This window comes from Martes martes (assembly GCF_963455335.1).
Source record: "Martes martes genome assembly, chromosome: 1".
Classification (NCBI taxonomy): domain Eukaryota; kingdom Metazoa; phylum Chordata; class Mammalia; order Carnivora; family Mustelidae; genus Martes; species Martes martes.
In genome coordinates this window covers 10,412,714-10,427,932 of record NC_137888.1, presented here as the reverse complement: position 1 = coordinate 10,427,932, position 15,219 = coordinate 10,412,714, and the positions used below count along the sequence as shown (strand labels likewise).

At 50.9% G+C, this 15,219-nt stretch overlaps 1 protein-coding gene across 1 annotated transcript; it reads right to left on the bottom strand.

Annotated features, from left to right (window-relative positions):
* Nucleotides 1-302: 302 nt before the first annotated feature.
* On the bottom strand, nucleotides 303-10,051 carry KCNE1 (potassium voltage-gated channel subfamily E regulatory subunit 1). The gene is made up of 2 exons (XM_080813317.1): nucleotides 9,976-10,051; nucleotides 303-1,348 (listed from the first exon to the last, which is right to left on the bottom strand). Exon 2 carries the CDS (start codon nucleotides 1,295-1,297, stop codon nucleotides 905-907), a length of 393 nt encoding a protein of 130 aa, XP_080669443.1. The 5' UTR covers nucleotides 1,298-1,348; nucleotides 9,976-10,051; the 3' UTR covers nucleotides 303-904.
* Nucleotides 10,052-15,219: the final 5,168 nt, after the last annotated feature.

The window sequence follows — 15,219 nt, the reverse complement described above, 5'->3', positions numbered from 1 at the left end:
TTTTGAGATTAACACGTGTGAGTAGGAAGTGTCTCTTTGTGTATTTCTGTGTGCGCGTGTGTGCCTCTGTGGGTATGCATGTGGGTGTGAAAGTGTGTGTGTTTGGAGGGGGTATGTGTGAAGGCTTGATGTAGGGGAGGGGCAGGAGGGAGGGAGGAAGAGGAGGCCAGAGCCACTGCAGCGAGGGTGTTAGTGACAAGGGCAGAGTGGTATTGTCCTGTGACTAGGGCAGAGGGTAAGCTTGCGACAAATATGGGAATATTATGCCTCTGGTCTCAGTCCCATAAAATAGGATACTAGTTAGGATACTGACTTTATTATTTTGACAGGAACCAAAATAACAGGGGTGTAAGGAAGGTCAGAGTTAGTTTCTTTCCCATAATGCCTGAGCTGACGGGTGAGCAGAAAGGGAGGCGACCCTGCCCCACGACGCTGCCCGGACTCTCGCTGCTCTGCCATCGCTGAGGACGCTGTCCTTTTCCAGAGTCACAGCTGGCTCACTACCGCATCCCCGTCCCAGCCACCGGGAAGGGGGGACAAAGGGAAGTGGAGGACGCAGCCTTTCCTTCTCAAGAATCCCACTTCTATGGTCTCAAACATCATTGCGCGTGACCTTGCTAGGACCCTGCAAGGGAGTCTGGGAAATAGAGCTCTTCTCAGAGGCCGTGATCTCAGGACTGCTGCTAAAATCAACAAGGCAGGGACAGACACTGGGGAGCCACTGGCAGTCCTCAGAGAAGGAATGGATTGCAGAGAAACAGTGTTAGGAAGCTAACTAACCCCTCACCCCTGACGATCGGCAAAACACCCTAACGACATCGCTACCAGAAAGGGCACAACAGGCACGGGAAGAGAAAAACCAGATCGCCAGGCGGAATTGGTCCGGCTTTAACCAACTGTGGGATCACGGCAGAGGTTTTATCTCGGGGAGGTGCGTGCGGGGCCTCTCCACCGCCAGCTGGTTTTCGATGACGTAACACGCCTTGCAGCTCTCCAGGACGCGGGCCTGGAAGTACGCCTTGTCCTTCTCCTGCCAGGAGTCCGACTCGATGTACACGTTGAACGGGTCGTGGGAGTGCTCCAGCTTCTTGGAGCGGATGTAGCTCAGCATGATGCCCAGGGTGAAGAAGCCGAAGAAGCCCAGCACCATGAGGATGTAGAGCGCGGCCAGCTGGCCGTCCTCGCTGCGCGGCGACCTGCGCGCCAGGCCCGACACGTTGCCGCCCGGTGCCACCGTCCCCAGCTGCCACAGCGCCGTCAGGAAGGGTGTCAGCGCGGTGGTGTTGGACGGGACCATCCCGGGCCTCTAGTTTCCGCGGCGGAGGCCCGAGCTTGCCGAGAAAACGTTCTGAAAGAGAAGTGCAATCTGAAATCGGCCCGGGTCGCACAGGCATGCGCGCTTTGTGACATCTCCGGGGAGAGGGGGTGCCCACACACACACCCGCGTTCCCCGGCAGGTGCCCAGCTGAATCTGCACAGAGCCTCTCTCTCTCTCTCTCTCTTTTTTTTTTTTTTTAAGGTTTTTATTTATTTATTTATTTGACGGAGAGAGAGCACAAGCAGGAAGAGAGACTGGTGGGGGGTGAGGGTGGGCGGGGAAGCAGGCTCCCCGCTGAGCGGAGAGCCCGAGGTGGGGCTCGATCCTAGTATCCTGGGATCATGACCTGAGCGGAAGGCAGAGGCTTAACCCACTGAGCCACCCAGGCGCCCCATGCATAGAGCCTCTCTTGACTGACCAATCAATTGATTCTCTTTTCTTTCTTTCTTTCTTTCTTTCTTTCTTTCTTTCTTTCTTTTTTTTAAGGTTTTATTTCTTTATTTGACAGACAGCACAAGCAGGGGGGACAGCAGAAACAGGGAGAAGCAGGCTCCCCACAGAGCAGAAAGCCCAATGCGGGGCTGGATCCCAAGACCCTGAGATCATGATCTGAGCTGAAGGCAGATGCTTAACCCACTGAGCCACCCACGCGCCACCATTCCTTCTTATTTCCACTCACCGCTCCCACCCCCTACCTCCACAGGCGAGCCCCAGAATGAGCTCCTCTAATACACACCCTGGATTATGCGTGTGTGTTTTAATTTATGTGCTATGGACCGAATTTAGCCCCCCAGTTCACATCTGGAAACCCTAAGCCCCAGTGGACTGAACCTGGAGATAAGGTCTTCAGGAGCTGAGTAAGATTACCGGAGGCCCTACAGGTGGGGTCCTAACCTGCTAGGACCGTAGTCTTATACTAAGAGAGGGAAATCTCTCTCTCCTACACAAGGACCCTATGAGAAGGCAACAACCACCTGCAAGCCAGGAGGCGAGCTCTCACCAGGAGCTAAACCTTCCGGAACCTTGATCTTAGACTTATAGCTCCCAGACTGTGAGAAAACAGACGTCTGTTGTGTAAGCCCCCAGGCTGTGGAATTTGGTCATAGCGGCCTGAGCTAGGACGGGTAAGTGGCACAGGGTTACATATCTGCCTCTCCTTCCTTTTCCTCCTCTCACTGTGGCTTTTTGGCCCTTGGCCTCGAAGGGGCCAGAGTGTTCTAGCTTGTGCTGTGCTGGTCCCCTCCCTACCCCCCTGTCCTCTGCTGAGCGGCTCTCATGGGCCATGTGGAAAGGGACAGTATCCCCATCACTTCAATCTGGATGTCACCATCACTGAAAACCCAGAGAACAGGCCTGGGAACTGTGAGAGCTTCTGTTTCCAAGAAGCTCTGGAATTCTGTCAGGGGGTTCATGAGTCACTGATAAGCTCAACAGGTTTTATTCATATCTTTGAGAACATGCTGGCCTCTATCCCGCCGCCCCTGCCCCCTAGGCCCTGCTGAGAGACAAAATACCCAGAGCCAACTTGATGAGGCCTCCCTTGAAACTGGACCCACAAGGGGCTACGGAGGGCGGACCAGATTCCCAGGCCTCACCCATTTCTCAGGACTCTCAAAGCCGTTGTGTGTAACATTCACTGGAGGCACCTTGGAGTGGCTGTTGAAACTAAGGGTGACGGTTTGGGACCATAGTTTCTGGTCAGAAACCCCGTGGAAAGAGTAATTCCGATGTACATGGTTGGGCCTGGTGGGAGGGGTGGTGCGGGGCTCAGCCTCTCCCAGCTAGGGTGGGGGCTGTGACATCACACATTGTCTCGCTAGGACAGATGTCAATCTAGAGTTATTTCTTAGGATTGGCTTAATTTTGCAACCTCTGAACCCAGCCCTGGGGGGAGATGCTTGGTACCTGCCCTCGGTCCCTCTCCCTCTACCCGTCCCTGGGATGTCGGTGCACCCCAGAATTCCTGTTGGCCCTTTCTTCTCACTCTGCCCTCTCCCTGGGTGGCTGCACCTGCCGTTCAGGTTCCCCCACATGGCCGTGACCCCAGGGGCCCTTCTGAGTGCCAGAGCTGGGTGCTCCATGACCTGCCAAGGATTCACGTACTTTCAGCCAAACCCCAGGCCCCTCCACCTCAGCCACACCCCTCCTGCCACGTGCCTCAGTGAGCAGAGGGGCTGTGTGCCCACCCACCCACCCCAAAACCTGTCGACCCCACTGCAAATACCAATAGGTCGGTCCTCGGCTCAAAGGCCCTTCCAGGTTCCGCCCTACCTTTAGGGTGAAACACCCCATTTTCGGCATGGATATGGGGCCAAATGCGAGGACCCCAGCCTCCCCCTCTCACTTGACTATTGTCACTTGCCCAGACGCTATGCTCCAGCCTGGCTGGCTGCTTGCCCAGCCCTGTACCCATCACCACCACTTTCCACATCTCCAGCACAGGCAGCCCCTCCTTCCTGGCCCACGGAACCTACTCATGCTTTTGAGTCCAGCTCAGCCTTCTCTGATGTGTGGGGCTGGCTTAGCACCAGCAAGCATGCCCACAAAGGCCGCTGTGCTCCCTGCTGACTTCACGACAGTCATCATCCCTGTCCCCCACCCTGTGCCCCGCAGGTTCCCTAGCCCGAGCCCGGCGCTTGGCACACAGCAGCTCAGGAGCTGCGCGTGAACTCCTTAATACCTCTTGACAGTGTAACACCTGATTCTTCATAACCCAAGTATCTAATGAACAGATGCTCCCACTGTCTCCCTCTGAGAGCCCAGACTCAGGGAACAGAAGTGGAGGAGGAGAAAGCGACCCATTGTTGGAATCACACCTCCACTCCAGGTTTGGATTCTGGCCTTCCTGCTTTCCGGCTACATGACTCTGGTCACGTTCCTTAGGCCTGTTCAGTCTTTTTTCCCTTTGGAAATGGGGAGAAACATCACTGACATCTGGAGCTGTTGGATCACTGACCCAGCATGCAGAGAGAGCGACGTAACATAGGACACATGGTGGTGCCCACTTAGGGTCCTGAGGGTGAGTGCCTTGGTTTTCCCAGCTCTTTAAGAAATATCAGCCAGGACACCCGGGTGGCTCAGTCGATTAAGTGTCTGACTCTTGGCTTTGGCTCAGGTCATGATCTCAGGGTCGTGGGATCGAGCTCTATGTTCTCTCCCCACCCCTCCTCTTGCTTGTGTGTACGCTTTCTCTCTCTCTCAATGAATAAATAAAATCTTTGGGGGAAAAGGAGCGGGGCTCATTAAGTCATTAAGCAGCTGCCTTCAGCTCAGGATGTGATCTCAGGGTCCTGGGATCGAGTCCCACATCGGGCTCCCTGCTCAGCCGGGAGTCGCTTCTCCCTCTCCCTCTGCCTCTGCCTGCTGCTTCGCCTGCTTGTGCACGCTCTCTCTCTCTCTCTCAAATAAACAAAAAAATCTCAAAAAAAAAAAATAGAATGATGGTAGACAACCTCCAGAGGTTAATTGGTTTAGAACCAATAGCTCCACACAGCAAGTGAATTTAACAGTAACTTCTGCAACTAATTCGTATGCATGGGATTACGGAGAAGACCTGTTACTTAAAATGAGGTGGACTTTTCTATGGCCAGAGGAAGCAGCCAGAAACATCTGCGTTGAAAAACCTGGCAGGCCAACCATCCTCAGTCTTGCTTTAAGGTAGTGGTGCTCAAATTTTGGCACGCTTTAAATGCCTGCCTGCCTGCCTTCCTTCCGTCCTTCCTTCCAAGATTTATTTATTTATTTTAGGTGGGGGAAGGAGTAGAGGGAGAGGGAGAGAGAGTCTTAAGTAGACTTTGCCCTGAGTGCAGAGCCCGACAACATGCAGCTTGATCTCACGACTCTGAGATCAGGACCTGATCTGAAACCAAGAGTCGGTTGCGTACCCGACTGTGCCACCCAGGCACCCCTGGCACACTTTTGAATCACCTTCTAAAAATGCAGAGTGTTGGGCTCCACTCCCAGAGTTTCTGATCTAGAATGGCTGGTGTGGGGTCTGAGAACTTGCATTCCAACAAATTCACAGGTGCTGTTGAAGCTGCTGGCCTGGGGACCCCCACCTGGTGACCTATGGGAATCACCTGGAGAGCTTTAAGGGAAGTACTGATGGTCAGATTCCCCGCTCCAAAGACTGTGAGGTCCTTGTTCTGGGTTCCTTTCTGGCATGAAGCTTCCTAGATGATCCTGATTTGTAGCGAAGGCTGAGACCCACCGGGCTATGGAACCTTAGGAAACTGACCAATCTTTCATGCTGCAAGGTGCCAGGAAGAATTTGATAAGAGAAATGATTTCATAAAGTAATTTTCGAACCTCATTTGTTTTTTAGATTTTCTTTTTTGGTCTTCTACATCCCTGATATAATCTGAAGAGCAGACACAGGGAGAAATTCTCAAGTCTTCACCATAAGTCCAGGTGCTTCCCACCTAACTCACGCGGGCACCTGACATGATACAGCTTCTGCCAGACCCGAAAAGTCAGGTTTGTTAACTGCCTTTCAAGTAATGACTGAATTTTTAAAGAAAAAAATCTCCTTCTTTACACTTAATTCATTGTATTGCTTTTGCGAAATGCCCTCTGTGCCCCCAAGGCCTGCCTGCTGGGTCACGTGGTGTTCTGGGTACTGAGTCTCAAAATGTGTTTGGCAATGCCCTCTTAATACTCAGCATGGTGTAAATGAACTCAATCTGCTTGTCAGCTGGGGGCTTATGTCCCATTCTCCAAGTTCACTTCCATGATAATGCCAACGCACTGCCCAGTGGCCACTGTTTCAGACCACTGGACTCACAGGGATTTGTAGAGCAACAAAGCCAGCAATTTTGACTTACAAGAAACTGGGTTCCACAGAGTTCCGCTGATCTGCCCAAGGTCATGCCTCTTATCACAAATACATCTCAAATGTAATCTTGTAGCCATGAACTCACATTTTATTAGTACGGAATAAGGAGTTCTCAGGACTTTGCAGAAAGGAGATGGATTCTAGAATTAAGGTCAAGGGAACTTGAGAACCTGGCCATTTATATCAGGTAAAACCAGGTCTACCCAAATGAGGACCGGCTTGGGACCCAAAGACTCCATCAGAAGACCCCCTTCCCTACTTTTTGTAGCTTGCACAGTGACAAGGGGGCTGGGGAGGGGGGCAAGCAAGCAGGAACCAGGGAGGTCCAACTCTAAACACAACCTGTTTTACGCCCCGCCCATGCTGAACATTCTCAAACTGGCCTTGGTGGGTCTAGAAAGAGGGGGCTTCTAGAAGTGTCTGCTTTGGCGTGGGTTTGAGACTCCACATGCAGAACAGATACTGCCCCTAACCAAGGTTAGTACAATTTCCTTTTTTCTCCAAAGCTCACACATACCAACTGGGTCTCCAGCACCCTGGGATTCTGGAAGGTCCCCAGCTGCACCCAGAGGAAAAGAGGGCAGTGAGGGATGTCACGTGGTGCTGGCACACATCACCCCCGTTTGCATTTCTCTCACATGTTCCAGCTCCGTGCGTTGTCAGCACTGATAACAGCCTGGAAGCTTTTAGAACAGATTTCCCAGCCCCACCACCTTGCCTTCTTTCTCAAGCATTTACTGAGCAACGAAGGTTTCTGTGGGCTGACTCCATCCATACTTCTGCTGAGAGTGTTAGATGCTGGGGCGGGGGTCGGGGGGTGTCCAATTCAGAGCTAGGAGATCTGAGTTCAGGCCTCCGCTGGGCCTCAGTTTACTTATCTTAGTAAACAGGCATAACGTTCCTATTGTCTTTTTTTTTTTTTTAACATTTTGTTTGTTTATTTGACAGAGAGACAGTGAGAGAGGAAAACACAAACAAGGAGAATAGGAGAGGAAGAAGCAGTCTTCTTGCTGTGCAGGGAGCCCGAGGTGGGGCTCCATCCCAGGACCCTGGAATCATGACGTCAGCTGAAGGCAGATGCCTAACTGACTGAGCCACCCAGGCGCCCCACGTTCCTATCATCTTAACTGCATTCTTTAAGCATTTCCTCAAAGAGCAGCCAATCCTGACATCATCATTAGGCTTTACTTACTTGAGGAAGCAGAATTAGGGCAAAACCAATTATGGATTAGCTTAATTTGGGTAAATATGATCTTATTGCGTCAAGAATTCTGCACGCATATTTTCCCTGGAAGCCACTGTCAATTATTTTCATCTTTATCTCGACAAATTCTGGAGATATATTTACCTCCAAGCAGATAAAAAGCCAACAGGGGCCCCCAGACCCTTCCAGGGTGTGAAGGATGGGAATGTGACCCAGCGAGCTGGTGAGGGGGACCCATCCAAACTCAGTATGGGGAAAAGGACATGCATTTTGGCGCGGAGAATGGACGGGAGGATTCCCATACTCCAGAGGGCAGCTGAAGTCACACAGAAAGAGGGCAAGTAGACTATCACCTTCAACAACTTAAATCAAGTTGAGGAGCCTCAGTTTTCTTATCCAAAAACTGAGCATAATGGACTCTCCCCCGATTATACCACAGGGTTCTGTGAGGCACGGAACAAGCCCATAACTTTGCTACCTCTCTCAGCAAGAGGGGCGTGACCGCCATATTTGCTTGTCAAAATTCTACTGGTCCTCCAAACGCCTAGTCCTATGCCAACCTGGGTGCAAATGCCCCTCTCCCCCTTTGATCACCTGGCGCCTTGACTGTACCGCCCATATTCTAATTTGCATCGCAGCGATTTATGGACTTGTCTGGGCATTTCCTTCCAGAAGCTCAGGAGGGTGAGGGACTGTCTTGCTCCCCTTGTCCCCACTCCAGCACGCAGAACCGTTCTATAAGAGATTGCTGAATTAAATGGGGGAGGTAAAGTATTAGATTCAACACAAATGCAATGTGATTGTTGAGTGCAAATAACCTATGAAGTATGATACACTCTTGAAAAGAAATCGGTGGGTAGCCAAAAGAAAACCTCTTTCAATATAGTCTGGTTTTAGATAATAAAATGTAAACAATTTTTATTTATATTTATGTATTCTATTAGTATTATTTATTTTGTATATTAAAATTGATATTATGGTTATTGTTATTAAGATTTTATTTATTTATTTGACAGAGACAGACACAGCGAAAGAGGGAACACAAGCAGGGGGAGTGGGAGAGGGAGAAGCAGGCTTCCCACTGAGCAGGGAGCCCCGTGCGGGGCTTGATTCCAGGACCCTGGGATCATGACCTGAGCCAAAGGCAGGCGCTTAATGACTGAGCCACCTAGGCGTTCCTAAAATTGGTATTATTAACATAGTTACATACGTATCCACAACCTACTTTCTTCCTGAAAAGGTTCAAGGCGGTCAGTACTCGATAGTATGGCTGAATTTTTATCCCTTCTCCACTCCTGATAACCCCTATCCTGTTTTTTCTTTCTTTTTTTCCATGTTACTTAAACTATGCTAATACGTTTTTCTTATTTATTATGTCCATTGCTTACTGTTTGTCTTCTCCACCGAAACTCAAGCTTTCGTGTGCCTGTGTTCTTCTGCATGCATCTCAAGGTCTAGAGGAGCATCTGGCATGTGGTAGGGGCGCGATAAATATTCATGGCATGCAGGCATGCATGCATGAATGCATGAATGAGTAAATGTCCCATTCAACTACCAGAAAGCCCCAACCACCAGCTCTACCGTCAGAGACTTAAGATGACAAGACTGAGTCCTCTGATATCTTTACAGCGCACTTTATTTTCCAAACAATTCAATTTCTAAGAACCAGTCAAAAGCCAGACCTCCAGGGATGGTCTTAAAAGGGAGAACACCTTCCTCACAACCATCCCTCGCTGGCCTCTGATGGGTTTATGAACTAGATCACAGAAAGCAGGTTTGGGCTCCCTCCTTAGCCATCCATAGATCAGAGTCAAGATGCTTTCTGGCAAGTCACCGCATATGAATTTAAACAGCTGTGCCACCACAGCAAAGCTCCCCACCACCAGGATCCTAAATGACGGCAGTGGTTACTGATCAGGACTTTCGTTAGTGGAACTAGAAGCTCCTTCTTAAACCTAAATGGGGACTCAAAATAAACAGTTCACATACAGCAGTTAAAAAAAATCCCGGGTGGCTGGGGTTGGGTGGGGGGGGGGGAGACAATGTAACAGGTGATACAGATCCTGAACATACACATGGCTGCTACTCGGTCAAGTTTCTTCCAGAAGTTCCCCAATGACTACACTCAAGAGCAGATACCATCAATGTACTCCACGTCCCATGCCTTTTCCCCAGGGAGATGCCAAGGCCCAAGAACCTTCCTGGTCAAGAAATTTAAAAGTTCCCTTTGAGGCCGGATGTATCTGCAGGCACCGCCTGAGCTGGGTGGTGGTCTTTGAAACCGAGAGCGGACTGAGATCGCGGGCAGTTTCAGGTTTTTTTTGGGCGCTTTGGGGTAGTTCCCAAATTTTCTACAAGAATGTCTGAGGTTTCATTAAAATGGGGAAATGTGATTGTTCTTTGGTGGTGAGACCGTTCCCGACGCGTGCGCCTCTAAGTGAAGCCCGGCAGAGAGAAGGGAAGCGCGGGCCGAATCCTCCGTCCGGTCTGGTCTCCAGGGGCGGGGGGTCGCGGCGCCTCTGGCCCCGAGGGCTGAGACCCGGAGCCCCCATCAGAGTGGCCCGACTGGGGCGCCGGCGCGCGGGGGCGCGGAGCCGGGAGGCGCGAGCGTGCACTTACCGGGTCCGGGGCGCCGAGGCGGCCGGGTGCGCAGGGGGTCCGCCGGGCCGCGCGCAGGACACCGACGGCCGAGCCCGAGGCGGCGCGTTCCCCGGCGGGTGGCGGCGCAGGCAGGCGGGCGGGCGGGGCCTCCCGGAGCCCGCGGGCGCCCCGCCCCGTCCCCGCGAGTCCCGGCCGAGCCCCGGCCCCCCGACCCACCCCAGACCAGCCCCCGCCCACCCGGGCCGCCGCTGCCAGCCGAGCGCCTCGGATCGCGCCGGGTGGGTAGGCTCAGGGTCGGCAGAAAGTCCCTATTACTACAATTGCCAGACAGACAGACCTTCCTGTGGGAGTTTGCGGTGGGCAGGCTAGAAGCGAGAGCAAGGCATTCCGGGAGACCCGCACCCACGGCCAAAAGCCAGGACAAACGTCCCTTCCAACAGCTCCCAACAATAACTCAAAGACGCTCACAGCCCCAGCAGACTCCTGCTAGCCGCACCCCCCACCTCAGCTGTGTCCACGCAACCAAGCGCCAGAATTATGCAGGGTGGGGGATGGGGGGCGTCCAGCTCTGAGCTCGAAGTGCAGCTGGGCATGGGACAGGTGCGGTCCCTGCCCGCGGGAGTCTGTCACTGGGGCTACCCACGCCTTGGTCGGGGCACTCCAGAGTCCTTGGGGGCGGAGGGACCGGCCACGAGGGGCAAACTGCACAAGGGCCCGTGGGACCTGCCAGCCAATTTCACAGCTGCTGCCCACAAGCGTAGGGGGTGGGGAGTGAGGCTGGGACCCGGGCCATTTCCAAATGACAGGCCCGCGGAAGCTCTGGGGAATGAGGTCCAGGCTCACGCTCCGCAGGCGGGGAGCAGAGGAAGAAGGTTCCTGACCTAGAGCCGGAAGATGCTCCCTTGGTTTGCTCTTCTCTTTCACCGTCCTTCTTGGGCCTTGGGCTGGGTGCTCTCCCGGGGAGGAAGTCCTCAGGGGGGTCCACAGCCGCATGTGACATTCCAGGATCAGCTCAGCCGGCACAGGCCGAGTTGGCACCTCGCTGCTTCGTGGGTACCGGTACTAACCCACCCCAGACACCTGGGAAAGCCTAAAGTGCCCTTGGCCTGGAGGCGTCAGTTGTACTCTGCGAAGTCTGTTCCGCGGGGAGGGTCTGAAACTTAGAGAAGCTTTATGCATAAACCGTTCTTTGTAAATTTTTCTTGCAATGGCTAGAATCTGAATGTCTCAAAGCAAAAAGTGGTTCGTGAGGGTACCTCATAGACTAAAAAAGCCGTGTCGATATTGTCTGGTGGGCTTATGTGGTGGCTTATGTGGGATCTATTTCCATATTTACACTCTTCTGTATTTTCCCTTTCCTGTGTGTTTTTTGGTTTGTTTGTTTGTTTGTTTTTTGCAATAGCTCTATGTTCTTTAATATTTAGGGGAAAAATACGTACACTTTATCCGGAAATTCCCTCGGGCATGCTGTATGGAGGTGGTCTCTTTTTGCCCAGCTTTCCACAAAAGACTCCACGCTGGGGGGACATGGATAGTGGATTGAAGCAAAGATGTTTGTCCTGTCAAATTTGTGTGCAGCCCTTTCAGGGCGAGCCTGCAGGCCAGGTGACCATGTGTGGCGCGCCCCACACCAGCTGTGAGATTACTGTGTCCCCTGGCAGGGGAACGGGGCCTGCCCACCTGTCACCTGTCACCCAGTGTGTATGGCAGCGTTTGCGAAAGGTGTGACATATGTGAGTGGTGGCACTCTTAATTCTCTTCCTGGTTCTCTCCATCACACAGATGACGGGTTATTTCATTATGATGATACCGTTTTTGTCATTTCTTGTTTGTAATGATAAGACATGATTATAGCCAAGAAAGACTGTATTTTCTCTCTTTTTTTAAAAAAGATTTTACTTATTTGAGAGAGACAGAGAGAGAGAGAGAGCACTAGAGGGAGCAGGGTCAGAGGGAGAAATAGAGTCCCTGATGTGGGACTCGGATCCTGGGAACTCTGGGGTCATGACCTGAGCCAAAGGCAGTTTCTTAACCAACTGAATCACCCAGGTGCCCTGACTGTGTTTTGTTTCTTGAAACGGTTTCTCCTTCTTTCTTTCTCTTCCTGCTTCTACCTTTCTAGACTCACCTTTCTCCCACCTTACAGGTGTGACCAAGCTTAAAATAATCATAACAATAGAGCTACAGCCTGCATAGCCCTTGGGTGGGTCATTTCTTTGCGCTCTCTGGTTCCTCCACCTTCTCCATTCTTCTTGGTCCCTTCAGCGGGAGCTGGGTCTTGAGAAAAGGGTGGCAAGCATAGACCCTTGCTCTTCTCAGTGGGTTTACGTTCTCTTCTGTGACCTCCCATCTCATTGCAGGGGGCACCTGAAGCCAGAGTTCTAGCCAATCTTCCTTCTTTCTTAGGAAAATCCCATGGCTCAATTTGCAACTTGACTGTCCTGCTTATGTTCCTGACCTTGCTTATACGCTCTAGGAGGGAGAACGGCTCTGCCATCAGACAGGACTGGTCTGCAGTGTAATTCACCCACCCAGGATGCTCTTATGGACTCTGGACCAAGATATGTAGACACTTCTTGGCTGTTCCCCCTGGCTGCGATTCTGTTGGTGTCCAGATGCCCCTGCGTTAGCTTCAGGACATCCCCTGGCCCCTGACCCCTCTTTCTTCCTGCTTTGTCACCCCACTATGCCATGGCTTCTACTATCCCCTGGAAACTCCCACTTGTCAGTGAGAAACACCTGTAAGGCAAACAACCTTTCTTCAGTAGCAGCGGAGCATATCCAGAGTGCGGTCACGTGCTCACTTACGCTATTTCCCCCAGAAGGACACAGAGAGGAAGGGCACTGAGGTCCTCATTCTCGCCCCACTGGTGACAGATGAGGTGCAGAGTGATGGCAGAGAGCCCCACCCTGTACCCTGCCTATCATCTGGGGTGCTGTCCCCCCACTGCTGTCCATAGCTCCATCAGCACCCCACGCAGGTGGCTCAGTATGTCCGAGTCTTCTCTGATGGCCACATGGTGCTCTCATCTCTTCTGTCCTCCTTCCCTTGGCCAGCATCTCCCCATCTGATTCACTCAGTTGTAGGAAGCCTAGCCTCAGTTTCCTCCCAGGGCTCCTCTTTGTGTAGGGGTCCTGCACACCAGGGGCATCCTTCCCAAATGCCACAGTCTCCTGGCATTCTCCTAACACCCCCTAGAGGATTGCTCTTGTTCCAAAAAGAAACCACCCACAACCTGGGTACAGGCCATTCCAGTTTCATGACCTTATTTCCCACTGCTCTGCTCCTCCAAGCTCCCAGACCAGCAAAAACATGCCTCTGTTTTTTGTGCACAACCTGGCCTTCCCCCACCCAGACAGGTTGATGATTGTCCCCTAATTGGTTCCAGGATATTTTCAAATCCCAGATCTTCAGCAAAGGGTTAAAATGTGGGGTCAGTGACCGGCTCTGAGCCTCTTGGCATAGAGTCTGTCTGTTTGCTTTAGCTCTGAATTCATTTTTCAAGATGAAAAAATTGAGATCTCTCATACTAAACATCAAGATGTCTGGCTTCTCTTATAAAACTCAACAGATCTAGAAACTTTATGCTCACTTTTGGCACAGCAACCAATGGCCAGGGCTGCATTTTCTGCAAACACATGCTAGAGAATTTACCACACGCCTCCCACAACATATCCTCCCTGACAAGGACAATGAGCAGGACCCACTTACTCAATATCCTGCCTATCTATAGGTATTGAGTGGGTCACTTCTGTCCCAGGACTTTCTCTTCCAGGACAAAGCCCCTTGTCTGGCTGGTCCTTCTCTTTGGGTGCCTGGGAACTCATTTCCACACGTGTTTTGTTCCTGCCGGCTTGCTGTGTTGCAAGTGCTCTTTGGCTGTATTAGAGGTGAATGCTTTGTTGATCCTTTTAGGGAAAGCATTCTTAATTCTTCAGGAATCTTCCTGGAAATTTGAGAAAAGCTATGGCTTTCCTCCCATCCCTCCAAAGGCACAGACGTGCAACATTTTGCCTACAATTCAGGAGATGGGAGCACCCTGGTGTGCTGGGCAATTTGTGGACGCCACGTTACAAACTGCAGGACAAGGACTATCTTTTCCATGTAACCAATTCAGCTCTGTAGGACTGAGTTTTGGGTCTTTACTGTGTACTATGCTCAACAAATGCTGAGTGTTGCCCGACTGGTGGGTAGCAAGACTGTCCATGAACATAGTTGTCCAAGCTGCCTCTACTCAGGTCCTGGGAGCACAGCACAAGTTCTCGGCACCCTTGAGTCACCCAAGGAAGATGAGATACCAGCTCCAGACCCACCAAGTCAGGCATCACAGCTGCCCTTGCATTTGACAAATAACCATAGCCTTCACCTTGTTATGAAAAGAGCACAAATCCAATTAAGAAAGGCTTTCCAAAAGAAATAACATCGTTGTGCCCTCCCCAACCCCCTTTTTGTCCCAGAATAATGTTATGCTGATAGGAACATGATAAATTAATTACACTCTGGAATGCTATTTATTGCTAGGAAAGAACACTAAATCGACAACTATAGTACTTGACATTTGAATACAAATATTACCCTTATGTTTTTGCTTTTTTTTTTTTTTTTTAAACCCAACAGGTCCAGTTTACGCAGGATTATATGTATAATCCTTTTAAAGCCTGCGGATTTAAAATCACGAAAGTAACAATGTGTTGGGTGTTATAGTCAGCCAAAAACAAGGTAACACAGGAATAAGATTAGCATCTCTTCAGTTCCTTGCATTTCTGATATTATTTTGGTGTTCCTCCAATTCCTTATAACACAGAAATACTGTTGTGGCCCACGTCCCTGAAATGGAAGGACATTGGCAAGCCTGAATTGGAAACCAGTGTAGGCAGCGTTTCTGGGAATGTGTGTGAAGGTCACTTTTTAGTAGAAATGGGACTGTCCACAGCCATTGTCATGATTTCTGTGCTATTTCAACCAGGCTCTTCTGCCAGGCAGTCTGGACTAATGAGGATTAATCCTCCACAGGAACTGAAGGAAGAAATCAGAGGTGGTGTCTGGCATGACTCAGAGGAGGATTGGAGGAACTATATTCAGAGGAAGTCTTCAGAAGAGCAAATTCCAAAATGCTTTTTAAGTTTGAAATGTGTACATAGTGAAAAGATTTTGATGACACCCTTGATCTTTGAATCCTTATTCTAATTAATATCAAGTCTGAACTCAAACCCTTCCCATTAAAATTTTTCTCAATAAGTTTAAATCTCTTGATGACTGGT

Excerpts from the sequence above, each read along its gene's own strand:
- KCNE1 (XM_080813317.1), bottom strand. The coding sequence starts at position 1,297 with ATGGTCCCGTCCAACACCACCGCGCTGACACCCTTCCTGACGGCGCTG.